General features: G+C 49.4%; 1 protein-coding gene across 1 annotated transcript in view; it reads left to right on the top strand.

The window, feature by feature from the left end:
• The window catches only part of KDM4B (lysine demethylase 4B), a 122,688-nt gene that overhangs the window by 67,643 nt on the left and 27,059 nt on the right, over positions 1 to 27,986 (top strand). Inside the window, exons 16-19 of the mRNA XM_075352512.1 lie at positions 6,521 to 6,576; positions 6,973 to 7,081; positions 7,166 to 7,351; positions 25,063 to 25,227. Of these exons, the coding sequence (XP_075208627.1) occupies positions 6,521 to 6,576; positions 6,973 to 7,081; positions 7,166 to 7,351; positions 25,063 to 25,227 (516 nt within the window). The remainder of the gene's footprint in view (positions 1 to 6,520; positions 6,577 to 6,972; positions 7,082 to 7,165; positions 7,352 to 25,062; positions 25,228 to 27,986) is intronic.

The following is a 27,986-nucleotide window of genomic DNA, read 5'->3' as shown; positions in this document are numbered from 1 at the left end:
CTGCGTATATACTCTGCTGGGGGTCATTCTGGCTCAGCGCCCCCACTTCAGCAGCATGTCTCACACGAGGAGCAAGGCTGTACTTAATATGCACTGCATGTAGGCTCGTACTGCCTGTACTGAGCACATAACCACATTGTGATGCCTGCTCTAACATGGTGGTGCCTCAGCCTGGAGGCTCATCCCCAGTGGTCCCTCCGACTGCTCCGGCTCCGGTGGCTGAACCCCCGGCTTGGGTAGAATCCCTCTCTCCAGGGGACAGATGTCCCGGACACTGCTGAGCATGCATCATCCCCCTTCTAAGGGCGCTTATGCTGCTTCGGCTCGCTCAGCAAAGCTCACAGAGGATTCTTCATCTGGCTCAGACCCCGTCCTCCTAAAATGGAGACGCAAGGTCCCCTCTCCTTCCTCGTCCCATGGCTCTGATTCACGAGCTGACTCGCAGGACAAGGAGGATGCCTTTACTGGGGGCTCGGACGCTACCTCCATGTACCCCATTGATCTGTCCGAAAGTGACGCAGATGCTAGTGATTTGATTGCGTCCATTAATTTTGTACTGGACCTCAATCCGCCTGTATCAGGGGAGCTCTCCTCTCTGGCAGAAAAGCATCAGTATACCTTGCCTAAGAGAACAAGGAGTGTGTTCCTTAACCACTCCAGTTTTCAGGCCACTGTGACCAAGCCCAGAGCCTGTCCTGACAGACGCTTCCCAAAGCGTGGTTCTGATGACCGTTTTCCGTTTCCACCAGAGGTGGTCAAGGAGTGGACTCATTCACCAAAGGTAGACCCTCCGGTTTCTAGACTCTCAGTCCGGAAAGTTGTATCAGTGGCTGATGCCAACTCTCTTAAGGATTCCACTGACCGCCATCTGTATATGAGGCGGCAGGGGCCTCGTTCTCCCCATCTTTTGCAGCAGTGTGGGCTTTCAAAGCCATCTCTGCTTCTCTAGAGGAGATGCATTCCCTCACCAGGGACTCTATGCCCGAGATGGTTGCCTTAACTTCCAGGCTTCAGCCTTTTCATCCTATGCCATGTCTGCCATGCTGGAGGCTCCGCACTGCGGTGGCTTCGGCCAATTCTTTCGCTATCCACAGGTTCTTGTGGCTTCAAGAGTGGAAGGCAGACGCTTCTTCAAAGAAGTGCCTTGCTGGGCCCAGGCTGTTCGGTGAACAACTGGATAAAATTATTCAGGAAGCTACTGGCGGGAAGAGTACTTCCATGCCACAAACCTGTCCAGGGCAGAAACCAGTCGAGGTTTCGTTCCTTTCGTTCCTTCAACTGGTCGTTCTCTAAACCCTCGGCCTCGTCCACTAACTCAGCCAAGGACCAAAAACCCAACTGGCGCACGAAGCCGCGTCCTCAGAAGACCGCAGGAGCTGCTGCCATTAAGGCAGCTTCCTCTTGACTATCTGGCCGCGCCAGCAACGTCCTTGGTCGGTGGCAGGCTCTCCCGCTTGGCGACATGTGGTTTCAACACGTCTCCGATCAGTGGGTGCGAGATATCATCTCCCACGGCTACAGGATAGAATTCTATCCAGCTCGCCAAACAGATTTTTTTCTGTCAACTCCCCCCTGCTTCAAGGCCGCCGCCTTCTCTCAGGCCGTGGCATCCTTGCAGGCCAACGGAGTAATTATACCGGTTCCCGCCCGGGAACGGTTCAGAGGTTTCTACTCAAATCTCTTCCTAGTCCCCAAAAAGGACGGTTCCTTCCGGCCTATCCTGGATCTCAGGCTTCTCAACAAGCATGTTCAGGTGCGGCATTTTCGCATGGAGTCTTTGCGATCAGTCATTGCCTCAATGACCCAAGGAGATTCCTTGCATCCTCGACATCAGAGATGTCTATCTGCATGTGCCAATTGCAGTTTCACACCAGCATTGGCTACGTTTTGCAATCAGAGAGGAACATTTCCGATTCGTGGCTCTTCCCTTCGGGTTAGCCACAGCCCCTCGAGTATTCATCAGGGTCATAGTAGCTGTGGTTGCGGTTCTGCACCTCCAAGGGTTGGCATCCCTTTTCCTGGACGGCCTTCTAGTCAAGGCTTCATCCAGTGCAGACCGTCAGCGGAGTGCTTGGCTCACTCTCGCCACTCTAGTCCAATTCGGGTGGCTTGTCTTTTTCCCAAAGTCCACTCTGACTCCGACCCAAAAGCTCACGTACCTAGGGATGCAGTTCGAGACTCTGCCGGCACCTGTGAAGCTGCCCTTAGTCAAACAGCAGTACCTTCACTAGCGGTGCACTCTGTGCTGAGGCCCCCAGGCACCTAATGCAGGTGCTGGGTCAGATGGTAGCGTCAATGGAAGCGGTTCCCATGCACAGTTTCATCTGCGTCCTCTGCAGCTGGACATTCTCCGCTGTTGGGGCAAGCGGACTTCCTCCTTGCACAGGTTAGTGGCTCTGTCGCCACAGGCCAGGGGCTCCCTTCAGTGGTGGCTTCAGCCCCTCTCTCTTCAGGGACGCTCCTTCCTGGCCCCGTCCTGGGTGATCCTCACCACGGATGCCAGTCTATCCGGCTGGGGAGCAGTATATCTCCACCACAGAGCGCAGGGCACTTGGACTCCGTCCGTATCAGCCCTCTCGATCAATGTGCTGGAAATCAGAGCTGTGCTTCTAGCTCTCTTGGCCCAAGTTGGCGGGCAAGCACATTCGAGTCCAATCAGACAACGCGACAGCGGTTGCCTACATCAACCACCAGGGCGGGACACTCACCGCCTGGTAATGTTGGAGGTTCAACGTATCCTTCAGTGGACGGAGGACTCAAAGTCCACCATATCCGCAGTCCACAGCCCAGGCGTGGAAAGCTGGGAGGCAGATTATCTCAGCCGTCATTCCGTGGACAGAGGCAAGTGGACTCTGCATTCGGCAGTGTTTCGGTCACTCTGCCGCAAGTGGGGCTCCCCGGAAGTGGATCTTCGCTCCCACGATCCTCAGGCCTTGCAGCGGACGCGCTGGTTCAAGATTGGTCCCAGTTTCGTCTCTTACGTGTTTCCCCCTCTAGTTCTTGCCCAGAGTCCTGCGCAAGATCAGAATGGAGGGCCGTCGGGTCATTCTCATTGCTCCAGACTGGCCCAGGCGAGCTAGGTACCCAGAACTGCTCCATCTGTCCGTAGAGGCGCCGTGGCATCTCCCGGACTGTCCAGACCTCTCACAAGATCCGCTTTTCCGCCAGAATTCTGCGGCTCTCAGATTGACGGCGTGGTTCTTGAGTCCTGGATCTTGACGACTTCTGGTATCCCTCCTGAAGTCGTCTCCTCTATGACTCAGGCTCGGAAGTATTCCTTGGCCTTTTCCTTGCCGACCCTCCTGTCCTTTCTACAGTCCGGTCTACAGCTAGGACTACCCCTCAAGGGACAGGTCTCGGCTCTGTGTTGTTCCAGCGGCGTATCGCCCGGCTGGCTCAGGTGCGCTCCTTCATGCAGGACGCATCCCACATCTTTCCGCCTTACCGGCGGCCTTTGGATCCCTGCGACCTTGATCTGGTCCTCACGGCCTTCCAGAAACCCCCCTTTTAGCCTCTTAGGGAGGTTTCTTTGTCTCGTCTTTCACAGAAAGTGGTCTTTCTAGTGGCCATAGCTTTCCTCAGGAGAGTCTGATTTGGCTGCGCTCTCTTCGGAGTCACCGTTTTTAGTTTTTCATCAAGACAAGGTGGTTCTCTGTCCGACTCCGGACTTTCTCCCTAAGGTGGTTTCTCCTTTCCACCTTAACCAGGACATTTCCCTGCCTTCCTTTTGTCCGGCTCCTGTTCATCGCTTTGAAAAAGCGTTGCATACTCTGGATCTGGTGCGGGCGCTCCGGATCTGTGTGTCTCACACCGCTGTTCTTAGGCGGTGCACCTCTTTTTGTGCTGACCACAGGTCGGCATAATGGCCTCTCGGTTTCTAAGCCGACCCTAGCCCGTTGGATTAGGTCGGCCATTTCTGATGCCTACCAGTGTTCTCAGGTGCCTCCCCCGCCGGGGGTCAAGGCACACTCGACCAGAGCTGTCGGTGCCTCTTGGGCTTTCAGGCACCAGGCTACGGCTCAGTAGGTCGGTCAGGCTGCCACTTGGACTAGTCTGCATACCTTTTCGAAGCACTACCAAGTGCATGCTCATGCTTCGGCAGATGCGAGCTTGGGCACACGCGCCCTTCAGGCGGCTGTCGCCCATTTGTGAAGTTAGGTTTCGCCTACTTCTCAGTTTTCTGTTTATTCCCACCCATGGACTGCTTTGAGACGTCCCATGGTCTGGGTCTCCCATAGGAACGATGAAGAAAAAGATAATTTTGTTTACTTACCGTAAATTATTTTTCTTATAGTTCCGTAATGGGAGACCCAGCACCCTCCCTGTTGCCTGTTGGCAGTTTCTTGTTCCGCATGTTATCACCGGCTGTTGTTGTAGACAGAGGCTCCGGTTGTTCCGGTTCTTGCTCTATCTCTACTTGTGGGTGGATACTCTCCTTCAGCTTTTGCACTAAACTGGCTATATTTGGTTATCCAGGGGGTGTATATGCTCGGAGGGAGGGGCTACACTTTTTATTGTAGTACTTTGTGTGTCCTCCGGAGGCAGAAGCTATACACCCATGGTCTGGGTCTCCCATTACGGAACTATAAGAAAAATAATTTACGGTAAGTAAACAAAATTCTCTTTTTTTACCTTATGTGCAGGGCATTGCAGCTTAGATATCCATAGTTTCACGTGGTCGTTATCAACTGTCACTGAATGAGTGGTCGTACCCATGGATACCTAAGCTGCAATGCCCTTGCACATGAGGTAAAAGGCATGGCTAGATCAGGAGAAATATGCTACATTTCTAATTGGGGGTATTTGCTAATATTTTATTAGACCTAGGATCTTAGAGATGGGGAAAACCCCTTTTAACCCCCTCTAATCCCTATTATACCTCCCAAAGAGGGCCGGCCCCGCAGTTAACCCTATAGAGATAACCCTATAACGATTTTAACACTAACTTTGGCTATAGGGATGAGTCAGTGAAAACCTTACAATCCACACATTTGCAATGTAACATATGCCATACAGATGTATTAAAACAACCTATGTCTTCAGCGGTGAAAATACGATCGCTGGTCCACCTCCTTACATTTGTGTCTATTGATTCCTTTACAAATTTTTTCGTCAATTTTGCCATATGAGGGCTTGTTTTTTGCGGGACAAGTTGTACTTTTAAATGAAACATAAGTTTTACCATATGGTGTACTGGAAAACTGCAAAAAAAGTGTGGTGGCACAATAATTTTTGGGATGATTTATTCAGTGTTCACTATATATATATATGTTCACTATATGGTAAAACTGATGTGTGGGTATGATGCCTGAGGTGCGAGTTTGTAGACGCCAAACATGTATAAGTGTACTTATATCTAAGGGGATAAAAAAATTCACAAGCTTGTCCAATAAAAGTGGCGTACATTTTGCGCCATTTTCCAAAACCCGTAGCATTCTCATTTTTTGGTATCTATGGCTCAGTGACAGCTTATTTTTTGCGCCTCGAGCTGACGTTTCTAATGGTACCATTTATACGCAGATGCTACGTTTTGATCGCCTCTTATTGCATTTTGCGTAAAACTTGCGGCGACCAAAAAACGTAACTTTGGCGTTTGGCATTTTTTTGCTACCACGTCGTTCAGATTAATTTTATATTTTGATCGGGGATTTCTGAACGCGGCGATACCAAATATGTATTTTTTTTTTTTTTTTTTTTTTAAAACTTTTCTACTTTTTTTTTTTTTTTTTTATTTATTTATTTATTTTACTAGTTCCCCTGGGGGACTATAGTGCAGAGCGATCGGATTGTTGATCGCTATCTGCTGATCACAGCTATACAGCTGTAAACTGCAGATATGGTCACTTCCTGCTTCACTGGCCTCCGGGCCGAGTGAAAACGAAAGTGACTCGTCATAGCTGCAGGCGTCATCACATGACCCTGTGCTACCATGGCAACCACCGAAAGTCACGTGATCACTCGTGACTTCCGGTGGGGGCAGCGGTAAGTGAAAATCATGACCGCGCGTATATACATCTCTCTGCCAGACTTTTTCAGCGAGATGTAAGGGGTTAATGTTACGGGTGGAATGCGATTCCACTCTTAACATGCAGGCACACATGTCGGTTGTTGAAAACAGCTGATATGTGCGCGGATCGCCGCGTCCTGCCCGCGGCAGGGGGCGGGGCTTAACGTCACACGATCCATGACGGAAAGATCCGTCAAAGGTCGTGAAGGGGTTAAAAAAAAAAAAAAGCCAACCCAAAAACAAAACAATAAACCTGAAAAACAATCTGTCACCCATTACCATATATACCTGACCACCCAATCTCTCAATCTGTATTCCTTCTCTTCATTCCCGTACTTTGTGAATGATTGTGATCACCGATAACGGATGTTACTAGAATGATAGATCCAAAAAGGAGACCTCATGCAGTTGCCTGGTGCAAGCATCTAACATGGCACGGGCTAACCTCTCCAGGAGGCTTGTAGATTGCTTTAGATCATGCCTTTGCTTCATTTCATTTTCCTTTTTCTGCAGGATTGTAGCATGTGTAATCTTCGAGGAGGTGCCCTGAAAACAACTACAGACAAAAGGTGTGTGTTTACCGTTCTCATCTCGATCTTTCACCTTGAGTTTATTAGAAATCATTGACAGCCTGTTTAATGATTTTTAATTTTGTTTTTTTTTTTTTTTGCTCCAAATTCTGCAAAATGGTGCATGTGGTTCATTAATTTTACACAAACTAAAAAGACTAACTAGTTTTGCACCCTTTTTAGTACAAAACGTCTTGTGTTTTGCTAACATTGTAAAATGTCCTCAAATTCAGGTAGAAGGTATGACTAAAATACACTAGCAGCAAAAAAAGAGCCACAGAAAAGGCACAAATGCTATAATGACTTGGGCTTTTATATAAAATGGTTTATATGTGCCTTCTGAAGGGTGCAACACCACGTGTTTTATTAAATGCGGCGTGTTTTTTATTTTTTCAGATGGGCGCACATTGTCTGCGCTATTGCAGTCCCAGAAGCTCGTTTTGTAAATGTGATTGAGCGCCATCCTGTGGACATTAGTAGTGTTCCGGAGCAGAGGTGGAGGCTGGTAAGCTAAGCACAAGTAAAATATAGTGTGATCGCTGCTATAGAATTTGGGGACGGGATTAACATTTGGTGTTCTTTAATTCAGAGATGTGTATATTGCCGGAAGAAAATCCGAAAAGAGGTTGCTGCCTGTGTACAGTGTTCTGTCGATCGATGTTCCACCTCATTCCATGTCACGTGTGCTCACGCAGTCGGTATATCGATGGAGCCTGACGACTGGCCTTATGTGGTATCCATTACATGCTTTAAACACAAGGCAAATGGGCAATCCGTAAGTAATATTCATCTGCTGTTCACTGGATTTAATGGATGTCAGAGTACTGGTCCACCAGACAGATAAATTAAATAGCAGGCCGTGTCATGCAGGGAATTGATGTTGGTAATTATTGGATGCCACCACATTGTGTTTTGAAGGATTGCTAGCTGTTCTGGTAAGGGCAGAGGAAGCGGTGGCAGTGCACGTGCGACATATTGCATGCCGCAAAAATGTAATCCGCCTCATGGTTTTGCAAGTGAAACAAAAGATAGTTTAACATGCTATTTACAACTGCTCCATCTGGCCTTACTCTTATTCCGTCCTAGATTGTTCTATCCTCCCTTGGGAATAAGGTGTGTGCCCATCTATTATTGGCGCTTATTAGACAGTTTCTTTGTCGCTCCATTGGGAGACCCAGACAATTGGGTGTATAGGCTATGCCTCCGGAGGCCGCACAAAGTATTACACTTAAAAGTGTTAAGCCCCTCCCCTTCTGCCTATACACCCCCCGTGCTCCCACGGGCTCCTCAGTTTTTTGCTTTGTGCGAAGGAGGTCAGACACGCACGCACAGCTCCACAGATTGGTCAGCAGCAGCTGCTGACCATGTCGGATGGAAGAAAAGTGGGCCCATATAGAGCCCCCAGCATGCTCCCTTCTCACCCCACTCTTGTCGGTGGTGTTGTAAGGTTGAGGTATCCATTGCGGGTACGGAGGCTGGAGCCCACATGCTGTTTTTCCTTCCCCATCCCCCTTAGGGCTCTGGTGGAAGTGGGATCCTATCGGTCTCCAGGCACTGAGACCGCGCTTCATCCACAACTCCTGTGGAGCCTGCTGGATAGGAGCCGGGTATCGTTCAGGGACATGGCCCTGCTACTTGGAGGTACTTTGTATCCCGGTGGGGACCGCGCACAGCAACACTCCAGCTTTGCTGGGTGTGCTAGTGCACCGGGGACCACGGCGCTGACCGGGTTAATATGTGCCATTACACACTCAGCGTTGCTGAGTGTGTTTATGTATAGGGACTGCCGCACTGACCGCCGCGGCCATGGAAACACTGCGGCGCGGCTGGGACTTGTAGTGCGCCGGGGACTTTCACGCCGGCCGCGCTTTTACGGCGGCCACGTTTATTACTAGAGTCCCCGGCATTTTGCGGCCTAGTTTCCTTTCCTCCCGCCCACAGCCCTGACAGGCAGGGGAAGGGCGGGACGCTGCACAGAACGAGCAGCACTGAGGGCTGGAGCATGCTTTGCATACTCCACCCCCCTCACTGTGCACAGTGCGGGCACCAGTTCCCGCACTTTCTGGGTCACGCCCACGGCTCCCTCCTCTCCTCAGGACGCCGGCAGCCATTCCTGTCAGCTCCTCGGACGCAGCAGAGGGGGACAAAGTCTGGGAGACCCAGGCAGGGACTCTGGTGGCCTCACAACCGCTTTAGGCGGGTGGTAAGCAGCACCTGTGGTGCTAGCCCCATTGTGCAATAGTGTAACATTATATGTTTATGGTATATATGTTTTACACTGTATGGTGCACAGTTGATTTCTGGCTATATACCCTATTGTGTTACTCAGGGAAGATAATAGCATGGCACCCACGAAAGGCAGGGGTGCCAAAACACAGGCTTATTATGTTGCCTGCGCCGCATGTACGACCCCGCTACCGGCAGGTTCCACTGACGCTCATTGTGTGCACTGTTCGGCCCCTGTGGCACTTACTCAGCCGGAGCCTCTGCTAAGAGGGGCCCAGGGGGAGCCACCTGCTAACACTGTTCAGGTGACGGGGACGGAGTTTGCAAAACTCTCTGAGACTATGGCTAAGATACTAGAAGCCTTGCAGTCCAGGCCGGTATCTCAGCACAGGGACTCTGTTGAATCTTTGTTCCCTGGCCCACCTCAGCTGGACCAACAATGTTCTCCCGGGGTATCTCATGGATCCCAGGCTGAGGGTTCTGACACAGACCCCAGCCCCAGACCGACTAAGCGAGCTCGCTTAGATTTTCCCTCGACATCATCATATTGTGCAGGGTCTCAGAGGGGGGAATCTCTGGTTGATGATGCGGAGACAGCTGATCCGGATTCTGATCCTGAGGCCGCTCTCAATCTTGATACTCCGGACGGGGACGCCATAGTGGACGACCTTATTGCGTCCATCAATCGTATGTTGGATATTTCTCCCTCAGCTCCTCCGGTGGAGGAGTCAGCTTCTCAGCAGGAGAAATTCCGTTTCAGGTTTCCCAAGCGTACACAGAGTATGTTTCTGGACCACTCTGATTTCAGAGAGGCAGTCCAGAATCACCATGCTTGTCCAGATAAGCGTTTTTCTAAGCGCCTTAAGGATACACGTTATCCTTTTCCCCCTGACGTGGTCAAAAGTTGGGCTCAGTGTCCCAAAGTGGATCCTCCAATCTCCAGACTGGCAGCTAGATCCATACTTGCAGTGGAAGATGGGGCTTCACTCAAAGATGCCACTGACAGGCAGATGGAGCTCTGGTTGAAATCCATCTATGAAGCTATCGGCGCTTCTTTTGCCCCAGCGTTCGCAGCCGTATGGGCGCTACAAGCTATCTCAGCAGGTCAAGCGCAAATTGACGCAGCCACACGCACGTCCGCGCCACAGGTGGCGTCCATAACCACTCAGACGTCGGCATTTGCGTCTTACGCTATTAATGCTGTCCTGGACTCTGCGAGCCGTACGGCGGTTGCAGCCGCCAATTCGGTGGTACTCCGCAGGGCCTTGTGGCTACGGGAATGGAAGGCAGATTCTGTTTCCAAAAAGCGCTTAACCAGTTTGCCAATTTCTGGCGACCGATTGTTTGGCGAGCGTTTGGATGAAATCATCAAACAATCCAAGGGAAAGGATACATCCTTACCCCAGCCCAAACCGAACATACCCCAACAGAGGAAGGGGCAGTCGAGGTTTCGGTCCTTTCGGGGCGCGGGCAGGTCCCAATTCTCCTCGTCCAAAAGGCCTCAGAAAGATCAAAGGAACTCTGACGCATGGCGGTCTAAGTCACGTCCTAAAAAGGCCACCGGAGGTGCTGCTACCAAAGAGGCTTCCTCATGACTTTCGGCCTCCTCACTCCGCATCTTCGGTCGGTGGCAGGCTCTCCCGCTTTTGCGACGCCTGGCTGCCACGGGTAAAAGACCGTTGGGTGAGAGACATTCTGTCTCACGGTTACAAGATAGAGTTCACCTCTCGTCCCCCGACTCGATTCTTCAGGTCATCCCCGCCTCCCGAGCGAGCCGAGGCTCTTCTGCAGGCGCTGGGCACTCTGAAGGCAGAAGGAGTGGTGGTCCCTGTTCCTCTTCAGCAACAGGGCCACGGTTTTTACTCCAACTTGTTTGTGGTCCCAAAGAAGGACGGGTCTTTCCGTCCTGTCCTGGACCTGAAACTTCTCAACAAACACGTAAAGACCAGGCGGTTCCGGATGGAATCCCTCCGCTCCGTCATCGCCTCAATGTCCCAAGGAGATTTCCTTGCATCGATCGATATCAAAGATGCTTATCTCCACGTACCGATTGCTCCAGAGCACCAGCGCTTCTTGCGCTTCGCCATAGAAAACGAACACCTGCAGTTCGTGGCACTGCCGTTCGGCCTGGCAACAGCCCCACGGGTTTTCACCAAGGTTATGGCTACTGTAGTAGCGGTCCTCCACTCTCAGGGTCACTCGGTGATCCCTTACTTGGACGATCTCCTGATCAAGGCACCCTCTCAAGAGGCATGCCAACACAGCCTCGACGCTACCCTGGAGACTCTCCAGAGTTTCGGGTGGATCATCAATTTTCCAAAGTCAAATCTGACACCGGCCCAATCGCTCACATTCCTTGGCATGGAGTTTCATACCCTCTCAGCGATAGTGAAGCTTCCGCTGATCAAGCAGCGGTCACTACAGACAGGGGTACAATCTCTCCTTCAAGGCCAGTCACACCCCTTGAGGCGCCTCATGCACTTCCTGGGGAAGATGGTGGCAGCAATGGAGGCAGTCCCTTTCGCGCAGTTTCACCTGCGTCCTCTTCAATGTGACATCCTACGCAAATGGGACAGGAAGCCGACGTCCCTCGACAGGAACGTCTCCCTCTCTCAGGCGACCAAAGCTTCCCTTCGGTGGTGGCTTCTTCCCACTTCATTATCGAAGGGGAAATCCTTCCTACCCCCATCCTGGGAGGTGGTCACGACGGACGCGAGTCTGTCAGGGTGGGGAGCGGTTTTTCTTCACCACAGGGCTCAGGGTACGTGGACCCAGCAAGAGTCCTCGCTTCAGATCAATGTTCTGGAAATACGGGCAGTGTATCTTGCCCTGAAAGCGTTCCAGCAGCGGCTGGAAGGCAAGCAGATCAGAATTCAGTCGGACAATTCCACAGCGGTGGCATACATCAACCACCAAGGCGGCACACGCAGTCGGCAAGCCTTCCAGGAAGTCCGGCGGATTTTGATGTGGGTGGAAGCCACGGCCTCCACCATCTCTGCAGTTCACATTCCAGGCGTGGAAAACTGGGAAGCAGATTATCTCAGTCGCCAGGGCATGGACGCAGGGGAATGGTCCCTTCACCCGGACGTGTTTCAGGAGATCTGTTGCCGCTGGGGGGTGCCGGACGTCGACCTCATGGCGTCCCGGCACAACAACAAGGTACCGACGTTCATGGCACGGTCTCAAGATCCCAGAGCTCTGGCGGCAGACGCCTTAGTTCAGGATTGGTCGCAGTTTCAGCTCCCTTATGTGTTTCCTCCGCTGGCACTGTTGCCCAGAGTGTTACGCAAGATCAGGGCCGACTGCCGCCGCGTCATCCTCGTCGCTCCAGACTGGCCGAGGCGGTCGTGGTACCCGGATCTGTGGCATCTCACGGTCGGCCAACCGTGGGCACTACCAGACTGACCAGACTTGCTATCTCAAGGGCCGTTTTTCCATCTGAATTCTGCGGCCCTCAACCTGACTGTGTGGCCATTGAGTTCTGGATCCTAGCGTCTTCAGGGTTATCTCAAGAAGTCATTGCCACTATGAGACAGGCTAGGAAACCAACGTCCGCCAAGATCTACCACAGGACGTGGAAAATTTTCCTGTCGTGGTGCTCTGCTCAGGGTTTTTCTCCCTGGCCTTTTGCCTTGCCCACTTTTCTGTCCTTCCTTCAATCTGGACTGGAAAAGGGTTTGTCGCTCGGCTCCCTTAAGGGACAAGTCTCGGCGCTCTCTGTGTTTTTCCAGAAGCGCCTAGCCAGACTTCCACAGGTACGCACGTTCCTGCAGGGGGTTTGTCACATCGTTCCTCCTTACAAGCGGCCGTTAGAACCCTGGGATCTGAACAGGGTGCTGATGGTTCTTCAGAAACCACCATTCGAGCCAATGAGAGATATTTCTCTCTCACGCCTTTCGCAGAAAGTGGTTTTTCTAGTAGCAGTCACTTCACTTCGGAGAGTGTCTGAGCTAGCAGCGCTGTCATGCAAAGCCCCTTTCCTGGTTTTTCACCAGGACAAGGTGGTTCTGCGTCCGGTTCCGGAATTTCTCCCTAAGGTGGTATCCCCCTTTCATCTCAATCAGGATATCTCCTTACCTTCTTTTTGTCCTCATCCAGTTCACCAATGTGAAAAGGATTTGCACTTGTTAGATCTGGTGAGAGCACTCAGACTCTACATTTCTCGTACGGCGCCCCTGCGCCGCTCGGATGCACTCTTTGTCCTTGTCGCTGGCCAGCGTAAAGGGTCACAGGCTTCCAAATCAACCTTGGCTCGGTGGATCAAGGAGCCAATTCTAGAAGCATACCGTTCGGCTGGGCTTCCGGTTCCCTCAGGGCTGAAGGCCCATTCTACCAGAGCCGTGGGCGCGTCCTGGGCTTTGAGGCACCAGGCTACGGCTCAGCAGGTGTGTCAGGCGGCTACCTGGTCGAGCCTGCACACTTTCACGAAACACTATCAGGTGCATACCTATGCTTCGGCGGATGCCAGCCTAGGTAGACGAGTCCTTCAGGCGGCGGTTGCCCACCTGTAGGAAGAGGCCGTGTTACGGCTCTATTATGAGGTATTATTTTACCCACCCAGGGACTGCTTTTGGACGTCCCAATTGTCTGGGTCTCCCAATGGAGCGACAAAGAAGAAGGGAATTTTGTTTACTTACCGTAAATTCCTTTTCTTCTAGCTCCAATTGGGAGACCCAGCGCCCGCCCCTGTTTTTTTGTGTACACATGTTGTTCATGTTGAATGGTTTCAGTTCTCCGATATTCCTTCGGATTGAAGTTACTTTAAACCAGTTTATAATTCTTTTTCCTCCTTCTTGCTTTTGCACCAAAACTGAGGAGCCCGTGGGAGCACGGGGGGTGTATAGGCAGAAGGGGAGGGGCTTAACACTTTTAAGTGTAATACTTTGTGCGGCCTCCGGAGGCATAGCCTATACACCCAATTGTCTGGGTCTCCCAATTGGAGCTAGAAGAAAAGGAATTGACGGTAAGTAAACAAAATTCCCTTCATTGGTCACAGAAGGAAAGGTGAGGTTATGTTCTTCCTGAGCTTTCTAAAGCATATTGACACTGAGCAGAACCCCCCCCCCCCCCCCCATAGTTAGGCTAATTTCACACATCACTTTTTGGCATCAGGCACAATCCGGCGTGTGCACGCCAGATCCGGCGCGATGCAGTTTTTTTTGCCGGACAAAAAAAGTTACAAGATACGTTCCCTCCGGCCGCAGCTTTAGGCAATTATGACGGATCCGGCAAAAGCCGGATGCAACGCAAGGCCATCAGGCACAATCCGGCGCTAATACAAATCAATGGGGATAAAACGGATCCGGCGCCGGATCAGTTTTACCCGTTTTTTTTCTCGGATTGTACCTGATGGAAAAAAACTGTGAAATTAGCCTTAATTTCCACTCCAAAAACTGCTAAGACTGTGAGAACACACCCATCCTAAGGCTATGTTCACACAGCGTTTTTTTAAAGCGGATCCTCTCAAAGTTGATGGTTTAAAACTTCTTTAAAGATGTTTTAAAAACTTACAATCAATTTCAATGGGACATTCCTTGTAACACACACACACACACACACACACACACACACACACACACACACACACACACACACACACACACACACACACACCTTTTTCTTCTGTTCGGAATTGTTTTAAACTTCGAAACACAATTTAAAATAAATATGTATACACAACGTCACAGTCTTCACCCAATATGAGTGAAATTTTGCAAGGCACGTCCTTACCATCAGACTAAAAGTACGGCGAACATTAACACTCGAAATCTCTCAAACCCCCCCACCGAATTTACTTTCTTTGTCGCTCCATTGGGAGACCCAGACAATTGGGTGTATAGCTACTGCCTCCGGAGGCCACACAAAGTATTACACTTAAAAGTGTAAACCCCTCCCCTCTGCTATACACCCTCCCGTGCATCACGGGCTCCTCAGTTTTTAAGCTTTGTGCGAAGGAGGCACACATGCACGCATAGCTCCACAGCTTAGTCAGCAGCAGCTGCTGACTATGTCGGATGGAAGAAAAGAGGGCCCATAACAGGGCCCCCAGCATGCTCCCTTCTCACCCCACTCTTGTCGGCGGTGTTGTTAAGGTTGAGGTATCCATTGCGGGTACGGAGGCTGGAGCCCACATGCTGTTTTCCTTCCCCATCCCCTTTAGGGCTCTGGGTGAAGTGGGATCCTAATCGGTCTCCAGGCACTGAGACCGTGCTCCATCCACAGCTCCTGGGGACTCTGCTGGATAAGGAGCCGAGTATCGTCAGGGACAAGGCCCTGCTACTTTAAGGTACTCTGTGTCCCCGTGGGGACCGCGCACAGAAACACTCCAGCATTGCTGGGTGTGTTAGTGCGCCGGGGACCGCAGCGCTGACCGCGCTTGTGCCATCACACACTGCAGCGTGGCTGGGTGTGTTAGTTTATGGGGACTACCGCGCTGACCGCCGCTGCCATTTTTACACTGCGGCGCGGCTGGGACTGTTAGTGCGCCGGGGACTACCGCGCCGACCGGGCTTATACGCCGGCCGCGCTTATAACTTTAGTCCCCGACTTTTGCAGCCTAGTCTCACTCTTTTCCCGCCCCCAGGCCTGTCAGTCAGGGGAAGGGCGGGACGCTGTACAAGAAGTCAGCACTGAGGTCGGCCCAGTATGGGAGTCTCCCGCCCCCAGACCTGCCAGTCAGGGAAAAGGGCAGGACGGTCGGTATGACGCCGACAGTGAGGGCTGTAGTACATTGAGCTGTCCTCCGCCCCCCTCACTACCCACGCTGAGGCACCAGATTCCCGCACTTTTTTGTGACTACGCCCACGCCTCCCTCCTCCTCAGAGAACGCTGTCAGCCATGTTTTTCAGCAACTTCTGGCTGCAGCTGAGGGAGACCCGGGGCAGAGAATCTGATGGCTACAAGCCACATCTGCAGCCCCTGCCGGACAGGAGACGGAGTATCGTCAGGGACACCCTGCAGCTACAGGTACTCTGTGTCCCCGTTGGCACGGTGCATGAAGCACCTTGGCCTCAGACGCAGCTGCGACTGCGGTGTGCATTTTTTGTCCGGGACTACCGCGCCGACCGTGCCTGTTTTGCCGGCCGCGGTTTTTACTTTAGTCCCCGGTTTTTGCGGCCTAGTGTGTTAAACTCCCGCCCCTGAGCCTGCCAGTCAGGGAGAAGGGCGGGATGGTCGGTATGTTGCCGACAGTGAGGGCTGGAGCACACCTCGCTGTCCTCCGCCCCCCCTCACTGATCACTATAGACCACCGGATTCCCGCAGACAGAGCCCTGCATCATAACGTAGGGAGGGCTGGAGCATACGTTGCTATCCTCCTTCCCCCTCACTGAGCACTGGGGGGGGGCACCAGTTTTTCAAAGGTGGTCTTCCTAGGGTGTTGTCCCCCCCCTTGGTGCCGCAGTGTGTGTGTATATATATATATATATGTATGTATATATATATATATATATATATATATATATATATATATATATATATATATATATATATATATATATATATATATATATACACATACATATATACACATACATACATACATACATACATACATACATACATACATACATACATACATACATACATACATACATACTTACTGCGGCACCAAGGGGGGGACAACACCCTAGGAAGACCACCTTTGAAAAATAATATATATATATATATGTGTATGTATGTATGTATGTATGTGTTTATTTATATGGTATATGATTTCACTGTTCGGCAGCATTATTTGTTTTTGGCTGTATACCCTCACTGATTACTCTGCGGACGACAGGCTGTTGTCTGCTCTTAAAGAGTAAGGGTGCCAAGACAATGGCTTATTTTAACCTCTTGTGCGCCTATATTACGGGCACTGCACAGATGACAGCGACAGAGTTTGCATGATGAAAACTTCGCCGGCGTTCCCTGTCCAGGCGGCAGGGACAGAGTTACAGCTTTGCTGAGAAACTCTCTGGGTCATTTTCACTATCCATGTCTCAGGCTATGGACAAATGGTCGGCTAAGAGACTAGGAGTTTGCAGTCCAGACCGGCCCCTTACAAAGGCCCGGGCACTGCGGGATCGCCCCAGGCCTCTATCGGTCTGCGACGAAGCGTGTTCCAGGGGTGGCCTCTAGTTATTACGTGGTAAACTCCAGCACGAACCGCAGTCCCAGTCCAGCTAATGCACAGATACTGTCCAGAAGCACACCTTCCCGGACAAGCGTTTTACTGAACGCCTTATAACACACGTTGCCCCTTCCTCTCTGACGTTAACGTTTCGGCTCAGTGTCATAAGGTGCCCTCCAGTCTCTGGACTGGCGGCTAGATCAGTAGTAGCAGTGGATGGCGGGTCCACGCTCAAAAATGCCACGGACAGACAGCACTCCTAATGGGATCCATCTATGAAGCCATAGGCGCGTCCGTTGCCCCGGCCTTTGCAGGGGTGGGCACTCCAGGCTATCTCAGCTGCTCTGTCTCAGATCAATGCGGTCATCCTGGGCTCCGCAATTAGCGTCTTTGACGTCTCAGGCGAGGGTATTTTCATCCTCCGCCGGGCACAGAGAACCTTTTCTGCATGGCGGTCCAGGTCAGTGGAGTGGTCCCCACATGTCCAAGACTGATGTAGGAGACATTCTGTCTTACGGTCACAGGATAGAGCTCAGTTCTCGTCCTCCGACTCGTTGCTTCACAGCATCTACGTCCCCCGAGCGAGCCGATGCACGTTTCCAGGCGGTGAACACTCCGAAGGCAGGAGGAGTTGCGATCCTCGTTCCCCTTCAAGAACGTAGTCGCGGCTTTTTACTCCAGCTTGTTCATGGTACCAGATAGGACGGATCACCCCGCCCCGTTCTGGACTTCACACTGCTCAACGGACAGAGAACCTGACGGTTCCGGATGGAATCTCTCCGCTTGCCATCGCCTTTGATGGCCCAAGGAGGCTTCCTAGCATCAATCGACATCAGGGATGCTTATCTCCACGTGCCGATTGTATCAGGATATCAGCACTTCGTGCGCTTCGACATAGGGAACGAACACCTTCAGTTCGAGGCACTAACTTTCGGCCTTGTGACAGCCCTACGGGCCTTCACCAAGGTCATGACAACTGTGGTTGCGGTCCTACTCTCTCAGGCAATCTGCTGGTCAAGGCCCCCTCTCGGGTGGCATGCCAGCACAGCCTGAACATGGCTCTAGAGACTCTCCAGAGATTCGGGTGGTTCATCAATTTTTCCTAAAGTCAAAATTGACACCGGCCCAATCACTGACATATCTCGGCATGGAGTTCCATACTCTCTCAGCGATAGTGAAGCTTCCGCTGGACAAACAGCGTTCACTACAGACAGGGGTGCAATCGTTCCTTCGAGCCCAGTCACACCCTTTGAGGCGCCTCATGCACTTCCTAGAGAAGTTGGTGGCAGCAATAGAGGCAGCTCCGTTTGCGCTGATTCATCTGCGCCCACTTTAATGGGACTTTCTCCGCAAATGGGACAGCAAATCGACGTCCCTCGACAAGGACGTTGCTCCTTCTCGGGCAGCCATGGCCTCCCTTCAGTGGTGGCTTCTTCCCACTCTTGTCAAAGGAAAAAGTCCTTCCTGCCCACATCCTGGCCTGCGGTCACGGCGGACGCGAGTCTGTCAGGGAGTCTTCCTCCGCCACAGGGCTCAGGGTACATGGACTCAGCAGAGTCTTCCCTCCAGATCAATGTTCTGGAGATAAGGGCAGTGTTCTAGCCCTAAAGGCGTTCCAGCCATGGCTGGAAGGCAGGCAGATCCGAATTCAGTCGGACAACGCCAAGGCGGTGGCATACATCAACCACCAAGGCGGCACAAGCAGTCGGCAAGCCTTCCAGCAGGTCCGGCGGATTCTGCTGTGTGTGGAATCCACAGCCTCCACCATCTCCGCAGTTCACATCCCGAGCGTAGAAAACTGGGAAGCAGAATTTCTCAGTCGCCAGGGCATGGACGCAGGGGAATGGTCTCTTCGACCGGACGTGTTTCAAGAGATTTGTTGCCGCTGGGGGAAGCCGGACGTCGACCTATTGGCGTCCCGGCACAACAACAAAGTCACCGCATTCATGGCACGTTCTCAAGATCACAGAGCTCTGGCGGCAGACGCATTAGTGCAGGATTGGTCGCAGTTTCCCTGCCTCACGTATTCCTCCTCTGGCACCGCTGCCCAGAGTGTTACGCAGGATCAGATCCGACAGCCACCGCGCCATCCTCGTCGCTCCAGACTGGCCGAGGAGGTCGTGGTACCCGGATCTGTGGCATCTCACGGTAGGCCAACCGTGGACACTACTAGACCGGCCAGACTTGCTGTCTCAAGGGCCGTTTTTTCCATCTGATTTCGGCGGCCCTCAACCTGACTGCGTGGCCATTGTGTCCCGGATCCTAGCGTCTTCAGGGTTATCTCAAGAGGTCATTGCCACTATGAGACAGGCCAGGAAACCAACGTCCGCTAAGATCTACCACAGGACTTGGAAGATCTTCTTATCCTGGTGCTCTGATCAGAGTTTTACTCTCTGGCCATTCGCCTTGCCCACTTTCTGTCCTTCCTTCAATCCGGAATGGAAAAGGGGGTTGTCTCTCGGTTCCCTTAAGGGACAAGTTTCGGCGCTTTCTGTGTTTTTTTCAAAAGCGTCTAGCCAAACTCCCTCAGGTACGCACGTTCCTGCAGGGGGTTTGCCACATAGTCCCTCCTTACAAGCGTCGGCTAGAACCCTGGGATCAGAAACCACCCTTCGAGCCAATGAGGGATATTCTCTTTCACGCCTTTCGCAGAAGGTGGTCTTCCTAGTGCAGTCACGTCACTCCGCAGAGTGTCTGACATAGCAGCGCTGTCATGCAAGTCCCCCTTCCTGGTGTTTCACCAGGACAAGCTGGTTCTGCGCTCGGTTCTGGAATTTCTCCCGAAGGTGGTATCCTCTGTTCATCTCAATCAGGATACCTTCTTACCTTCCTTTTGTTCTCATCCGGTTCACCAACGTGAAAAGGATTTGCACTTATTAGGTCTGGTGAGAGCACTCAGACTCTACATTTCTCGTACGGCGCTCCTGCGCCGCTCGGATGCGCTCTTTGTCCTTGTCGCTGGCCAGAGTAAAGGGTCGCAAGCTCCCAAGTCAACTTGGCTCGGTGGATCAAGGAACCAATTCTTGAAGCCTACCGTTCTGCTGGGCTTCCGGTTCCTTAAAGGCTGAAGGCCCATTCTCCCAGAGCCGTGGGTGCGTCCTGGGAGTTGCTGCACCAGGCTACGGCTCAGCAGGTGTGTCAGGCGACTACCTGGTTGAGTCTGCACGCTTCACGGAGCACTATCTAGTGCATACCTACGCTCGGCAGATGCCAGCTTAGGTAGGCGAGTCCTTCAGGCGGCGGTTGCCCACCTGTAGGAAGGAGCCGTTTTACGGCTCTTTTACCGAGGTATTCTTTTACCCACCCAGGGACTGCTTTTGGACGTCCCAATTGTCTGGGTCTCCCAATGGAGCGACAAAGAAGGGAATTTTGTTTACTTACCGTAAATTCCTTTTCTTCTAGCTCCAATTGGGAGACCCAGCACCCGCCCCTGTTCCCTTCGGGCTGTTTGTTCTTTTGTGTACACATGTTGTTCAGATTGAACTGTTCTTGGTCATGGTTTCAGTTCTCCGAACATCCTTCGGATTGAATTTACCTTAGACCAATTTATAAGTTTCCTCTTTCCTGCTTTTGCACCAAAACTGAGGAGCCCGTGATGCACGGGAGGGTGTATAGCAGAGGGGAGGGGTTTACACTTTTACACTTTTAAGTGTAATACTTTGTGTGGCCTCCGGAGGCAGTAGCTATACACCCAATTGTCTGGGTCTCCCAATTGGAGCTAGAAGAAAAGGAATTTACGGTAAGTAAACAAAATTCCCTTCTTTTTAGAAATAAAGGAGAAAATGGGTGTCTGTGTGTTGAATGCAAAACTACAATTTTTGCCCACAGGGTCCAAAGAGTGGGGGTTACAGCCATATAGTCGTTAAGGTGGGGCAACCTGTTGGCGCTCTCTAAAGTATGTAACTAGCACTGGCTGTCAACAACCAGTGCACAAGTAACTGGGGCCTTGTTTGAGAGTTGCTTCCCAGTAAGATAGCTCTGGTTGCCTATAGCCACTACAAATATATCTGGGGCCTCATTTTTGAGAATTGTCTCCAAGTAAAGTGGTTCTGTTTGCCTATAGTCACTGCAGAAGTAACTGGGGCCTCTATTTATGAAAATTGCCTGTCAGTAAGAGTGCAGCTTTTCATATTGAAGCTGCTGAGGTAAAGTGAAAGCTGAGCTCTGGTTGCTATGAACAACTAAAACAGTCTGACTGTGAGGCAGTTTACTTAAATGAAAATCTGAGATCCTTCAGGGCGCACACTTTCTGCTTTTCTATATAAAGATTCACCTATTATATCTTTGATCAGTGTGAGGTGATTACTATGGGTCAATAATACTAAGGACTTTTTTTTAAAGTTTTTTTTTTTTGTAAATCCGCCCCCAAAAATGACCATCTATTGAGCAAGTTAATCCAAAATCTAAAAGCAAAACGATCTCAAGCAGCTGAGACAAGTGAACAATGCGAGTCTCTGCTTGAAAGGAAACGCATGAGACAGACTGAATCAAAGGCAGCTGAAACATCTAAACTGGAACGTCATCTTCAGGAGAATTGGAAGAGACAGGCTGAATCAAAGGCAGCTGAAACAGCTAAACAACGGGAATGTCATCTTCAGGAGAATTGGAAGAGACAGGCTGAATCAAAGGCAGCTGAAACAGCTAAACAACGGGAATGTCATCTTCAGGAGAATTGGAAGAGACAGGCTGAATCAAAGGCAGCTGAAACAGCTAAACGGGAACGTCATCTTCAGGAGAATCGGAAGAGACAGGCTGAATCAAAGGCAGCTGAAACAGCTAAACAACGGGAATGTCATCTTCAGGAGAATCGGAAGAGAGGCTGAATCAAAGGCAGCTGAAACATCTAAACAGTGGGAATGTTGTCTTCAGGAGAAACATATGAAACTTGCAGTGTCAAGTGAAGCTGAAACATCTGAACATAGGGAATAGTGTCTTCAGGATCTAAGGAGACTGGCTGAATTAAGGGATGCAGAAACATCTGAATTAAAGGATGAACGTTGTCTAAATGACTGTCTTACACACATGCAACTTATGCAGAGATGAAGGCAGACTGACAAGTTTGGAAGCGTTTAACTACGACCCAATTCAGGACTGTAGGTCACATCTGAAAGTCATAATAGACACAATGGACGTAATATGCGAACATGGTGAAGCAAAGTGTAACTTGGAATCGCCTAGGGTGTCCATTTCCCACCTATAAGTCTACCTCCATAACCACTTCTTTCATACTTGTTGGGAACAACTCCTGAGTCCAAGCATGGAAAGATGGGCATGCAGAATTTGGTGCAGATTTCTTAAAAAATGTGCTTTCTGCACATATTGCCTATACAGTTAATGTCATTCAGCTTTGCCAGAGATGAGGGAAGACCTCATGGGCCCCTCTGATCGACCATGATTTAACAGCAAGGGTGTTTAAACAAAAACTCATCGAGGTCATTGAAGTACCGTAATCACAAAGTAAAATGCACTAACAAGTATCCTCGCAGCTTGATTGAAGAAACACAGCTAGGATATGATGGCTATCCTCTTTACAGCATAACTAACAATTTAACATTTATTTCCACAAGCGAAGCCGCAGGTATTTTGCCTAGTGTTTGCTATGCTAAAATAGTTTTGACCTGCATTGCTTGCTTTTTTTTTTTATTTTTTTTTCACACAATGAACTTCGTTTTAAACAAAACTTAAAAATACAACGGTGGAATTGGAGGGTTTCACCATTTCACCCCACTAGGATTTTTATTACATTAGTCAAATGAATGGTGTGAGGCAAAACAAAACACTTCTAGGTCCATAAAGTGTCTGTTTCGCGGTGCCAGGCAGATACGTGGTAATGTTTAGATTTTATCACAACAGCTAGTTTGTAGAATTCTACAATTCCAATTAAAATACAGTTGGGATATATTGTAAAATAAAAAGAAGAATGCAATGATTTGGAAGGCTTATTGGATTCACAACAGAATATAGAGCACAGATCCGAAGGTGAAAATTAGACATTTTCCCATGTTATTAGGAAAAAATAAACACATTTAGAAAATTATTGCAGCAACACATCTCAAAAAAAAGTTGGGATAATCCCAATTCTACCATTATGTAGCCACCATCCTTCTCTTTGCAACAGTCTGTAAATGGTCAGGTAAGGCTACTTTCACACTTGCGTTGGACGGGATCCATAGCATTGTGTTGTGTGACTGATGCAACGGATGCGTTGCATATAGTGGCACAACGGATGCTACGGATCGTACAAAATAACGCAATCCGTTATAGGTTTTTTTTTTCCTTGACTTTACACATCTGAGCATGCGCAGTTGTGTAAAGACGGTTGCGTTAACGGAATCCGTCAAATGACGGATTCTAACGGAATCCGCCACCATAGGCATCCATTATAAAAACAACTGACGCCTACGGATTCCTGCAGGTTGCGTTTTTTGACACTCCGCCAAGAACAGAAAAACGCTACATGCAGCATTCCATCCGCCAGACGGTTACTCGCAGTCAGCGTCAAAACAATTGATGCGCCGCGGGACGGATGCAATGCAAGAGCATCCGTTGCTATCCGTAGCTAATAGAAGTCTATGAGGAATATAACTGATTTCTGCAACGGTTACCGTAATTCCTCAAGGCTGCGGATAGCAACGGAAGCCGTCCAACGCAAGTGTGAAAGTACCCTAATAGAGAAGACCAGTTGCTGGAGTTTGGGAGAGGACCGATGTCCCATTCTTGTCTGATGTAGGATTCTAGCTGATCAACAGTTCCGGGTTGTTGTTGCATTTTTTTTTTTTTCTCATAATCCACTAGATGTTTTGTTTTCAATCAGTGAAAGGTCTGGATTACATATGTCCAGTTTATCGCCCAAACTCTTCTTCTGAGAAGCCGTACTGTTGTGATGGATGCAGGATATGGATTAGCATGGTCTTGCTGAAATGTACAAGGCCTCCCCTGAAATAGACAGTCTGGATGGAAGCATATGTTGTTAGAGCCTCTGTTATTATTTACATGGTAGCTCAGTGGTTAGCACTGTAGTCTTGCAGGGCCGGGGTCCTGGGTTCAACATCTGCAAAGAGTTTGAAAGTTCTCCCCGTGTTTGTGTGGGTTTCCTTTGGGTTCTCTGGTTTCCTCCCACACTCCAAAGACACAGTGATAGGGAATTTAGATTGTGAGCCCCAATGGGGGGCAGTGATGATGTATGTAAAGCGCTGTGGAATTAATAGCGCTATATAAATTAATATATATTATATATAGTGCCCTTCAAGAATTGTAAGGTCCCCCTTCTACAGGCACTGATGTAACCCCGTACCATGAGAGATGCAGGCATTTGTACTATGTTTTGATAAGCTGGAAGGTCCTTCTCTTCTTTTGTCTACAGGACATGGCGTCCATGGTTTCCATAAGGAATTTCACATTGATTTATCTGACTATGGCATAGTTTCCATTTAGTCTGTCTATTATAAATGAATTTTGGCTCCATGTCTGGATTGTGGGGATTTATTGCTTCTTCTTTACATTGAACTTTCTTCTTTGATTAACCTTAGAATTTTGGATTGCAACGCGAACGGTGTTCACAGACAGACCTAGTGTTCATAGAGCTTGTATTAGTGTACCCCAATTATTTCAGGATGACCGAAACTATCAAACGTGTTTTGCGTGGGACTAATTCTCCCCCCAATTGCAAATGTGCGCTATTCCCAGCAGAATAAGATTGGTCACCTTAATTTGCAATCTATCACCAGGTTTTTTTTTTTTCTCCCATATCTGAGAACTGCATAACGTAGGGGCAGAACTTCCGATTCTAGCGATGTCACTTACTAGGCTGCTTGCTGCAGTTTTTGTTAAATGACTGTTTAACACTAAGGTATTGAAAGTCTATCTATATCCGAAGAATGAATACACAGTGGGAGCAGGCCTCAACTTTTTTGGAGTGGGTAGGATTCCACAGCTTGCGCCAAGGCTTTAGCCTGGCATGCCACATCCTTGGTGCAGATTCTGCAGCATGGAGACTGTGGTCAGATGGTCAGAAGAAGAGTCTTGCCCTGGGCTGCAGTTCTAATAAACATAGTGCATAAAAATCCACTCCACTTTAAAATGTTTTGGGTGGTTTTTTTTTTTAATCTGGTCATATAATCCGTCATTAGTTGCTTTTTTCCTTACAGAGTACAGACTCCAAGGAGGTGAGTGTCGGTCAGACTGTGATTGGACGAAATCGGAACGGTTTGTACTATCGATGCCGGGTCATTGGATGCGCTACTCACATTTTCTACGAAGTCAACTTTGATGATGGCTCGTACAGTGACAACGTGTATCCTGAAAACATCGTGGTGAGATTTTCCTTAAAAATTGTAGAATATACTGTGCAATATTTCTTCCCATTAGAAAGGAGCACCGCATTGTAATTCAGTTTTGTACATAGGTGTTGTATGTTCCTTTTTTGACGTAAACATTTTTGAAACTACCATTTAATTAGAAATGAGTGAAACACTCCTGTTTGTTGATTCAGGCCCTGAAGGTAGAATACAAGTGTAAAGGTGGTTTTAAACACCTTGCTCCTAAATTTAGTGACTTTTGATGTTTTTACCTCCGCTTTGTGGGAAGGCCGGTCTGGCAATTTAAGCAAAAAGTACTCCTCTTTAGCGTTGCTGACTGGAGGAACATTTCTGTGAGAGGCACTTAGCAACTATAAGGTGCACTTAATTCATCCTAATACAATACCGGGGACTTTACCGGCACAAAATGACTGTTCAAACCAAGTATAGGTGCTCGGTGCATCATGGCGGGGCCAAACATTTACGTGTACCTTCCCACTTGCTTGTTTTCCATCTCTCTCCACCCCCTTTTTTGATTGACAGCTCTGGTTTCATAGAGCCAGAGAATGGCAAATATATATGGAAAACTAGTAGGTGGGAACGTCTACGTAAATGTTTGGCCACAGAGATCCTATTCCTGGTTTGAACAGTCATTCTATACTGACAGCCTCTTTACCTGGAGTCTCTGCACAGACACCTTTTTATATGTGTGTGTATATATATATATATACACACACACACACACACACACACACACACACACACACACACACACACACACACACACCCTTTCAAAAGTATTCATACCCCATGAGCGTTTGCACATTACACCCACAGACGTACAGTTAATGTACTTTATTGGTTGTTTGTGATTTACCAACAGTAAGTAGCAAGTATTCCTGATGTGTAAAGCAGATGATGCGTGGGTTTTCTAAATATTTTAAAAATATAAATCTGAAAATTGTGATGTGCTTTTATATTCAGCCCCCCCTGAGTCAATGTTTTGTAGGACCACCTTTTACTGCTGCAAGTCTTTTGGGGTATGGCACTGCCAGCTATGCACATCTAGAAGCTGAAATTTTTGCCCATTCTTCTTTGCAAAATCACTACGGCTCAGTGAGGTTGGACGGAGACTGTCTATGAACAGCAATTTTCAAGTCTTGTCACATATTCTCAATGGGATTTAGGTCTGGACTGTGGTTGGACAATTCACACACATGAATATACTTTCATATAAGCCATTCCATGGTAGTTCTGGCAGTATGGTTATGGTCGTTGCCCTGCTGGAAGGTGACCCTACACCCCAATCTGATGTCTTTTAAAGCCACATTCGTATGTTGCGATTTTGTTTTTACCTCTGTATTAGTAGCCAATACCAGGAGCGGGATAATCAGAGGAAAAGTATAATAGAAAATCGGGCACCACTTCTGAGTTATTACCCATTCCTGGTTTTGGCTTATAAATACTGAGGTAAAAAAAACTCACCAAATGCTCAACGTTTGCATGTAGCTTTACAGGTTTTTCTCCAGGATTGCCTCTATTTAGGTTTATCCATCTTCCCATCAACTCCGACTAGCTTCCCTGTGCATGGTGAAGAAAAGCAACCCCACAACATGATCCTGCCACCACAATGTTTGACAGTGGGGATGCTGTTTTCAGAGAGATATACAGTTAGTTTTCTGGCACACATAGCATTTTACACTTAGCCCAAAAAGTTATAATTTAGTCTCATCTGATCACAGTCTTCCTTCTGCTAGTTGTGTCCCCTACATGGCTTTTTTGCAAATGGGACTTCCTATGGCGTGCTTGCAAAACTGTTTGTCTTCTTGCTATTCTTGCATAAAGGCCAGATTTGTGAAGTATACGACTAAGGCCTCGCTCCGACATGCTATTAAAAATAGCAAGTGCAATCCAATAAAAAATCTGATTGCCCTCGTAACACTGTTTATTTAGTGAGGCAGTGTGCATCTGCAAGTTTTTCCTCCGATGTAATCGGCTGAGCAAACAATCGCCGCATGCTGCGTATGGCGGCATATATCGCACAAAACTCTCCAATGGAAAACTATGGGTGTGAGAAATAAACAAACAGTACACAGATGATGCATGTGCTGTCCGATTTTTCTTTATCGTTCCTATAGGGAGACCCAGACCATGGGTGTTTAGCTTCTGCCTCCGGAGGACACACAAAGTACTACACTTAAAAGTGTAGCTCCTCCCTCTGAGCTTATACACCCCCTGGAGAACCAGATCTAGCCAGTTTAACGCTTTGTGTTCAGGAGGCATACATCCACACATGCATTCTCATCTGATTTGTTTGATTTTTGGAAAGAGTTTGAAGAAAAGTGGATCCAAGTCTGGACTCCCGGCATGTCCCTTCTCACCCCACTGTGTCGGCGGTGTTGTTAAGGTTGATTTCCAAGGCTGGAGCCTTACATGCCGCGCTCCTTCACCATCCCTCCTGGGCTCTGGCTTGAAGTGGGAGCCAGCACGGTCTCCATGCCTGGCAGGAGTCCGGTCTCCATCCACAGCCCCTTGAGGATCCTGTTGGACCGGAGCACTCATCCCCAGGGACCTGGCCCTGCGTCTCAGCAGCTAAGTACCTGAGACGTTTATGTGTTGGGGGTCCCGGTTCTTTATTGTATGGGGAGAGTATGCTGTATATGATTATTTTGCCTTTTCCGGCGGGTTCTCTAGCTTTTGCCTGAGAACCGCGCCGATGGTGCCTGCTTGTCGGCCTCGCCGCTTAAATTTAGGCCCCGACTTCGCCGGAGGCC

The sequence above is a fragment of the Anomaloglossus baeobatrachus genome, chromosome 1 (assembly GCF_048569485.1).
Source record: "Anomaloglossus baeobatrachus isolate aAnoBae1 chromosome 1, aAnoBae1.hap1, whole genome shotgun sequence".
NCBI classification, from domain to species: Eukaryota; Metazoa; Chordata; class Amphibia; order Anura; family Aromobatidae; genus Anomaloglossus; species Anomaloglossus baeobatrachus.
This window is presented reverse-complemented; position numbering and strand designations above follow the sequence as displayed.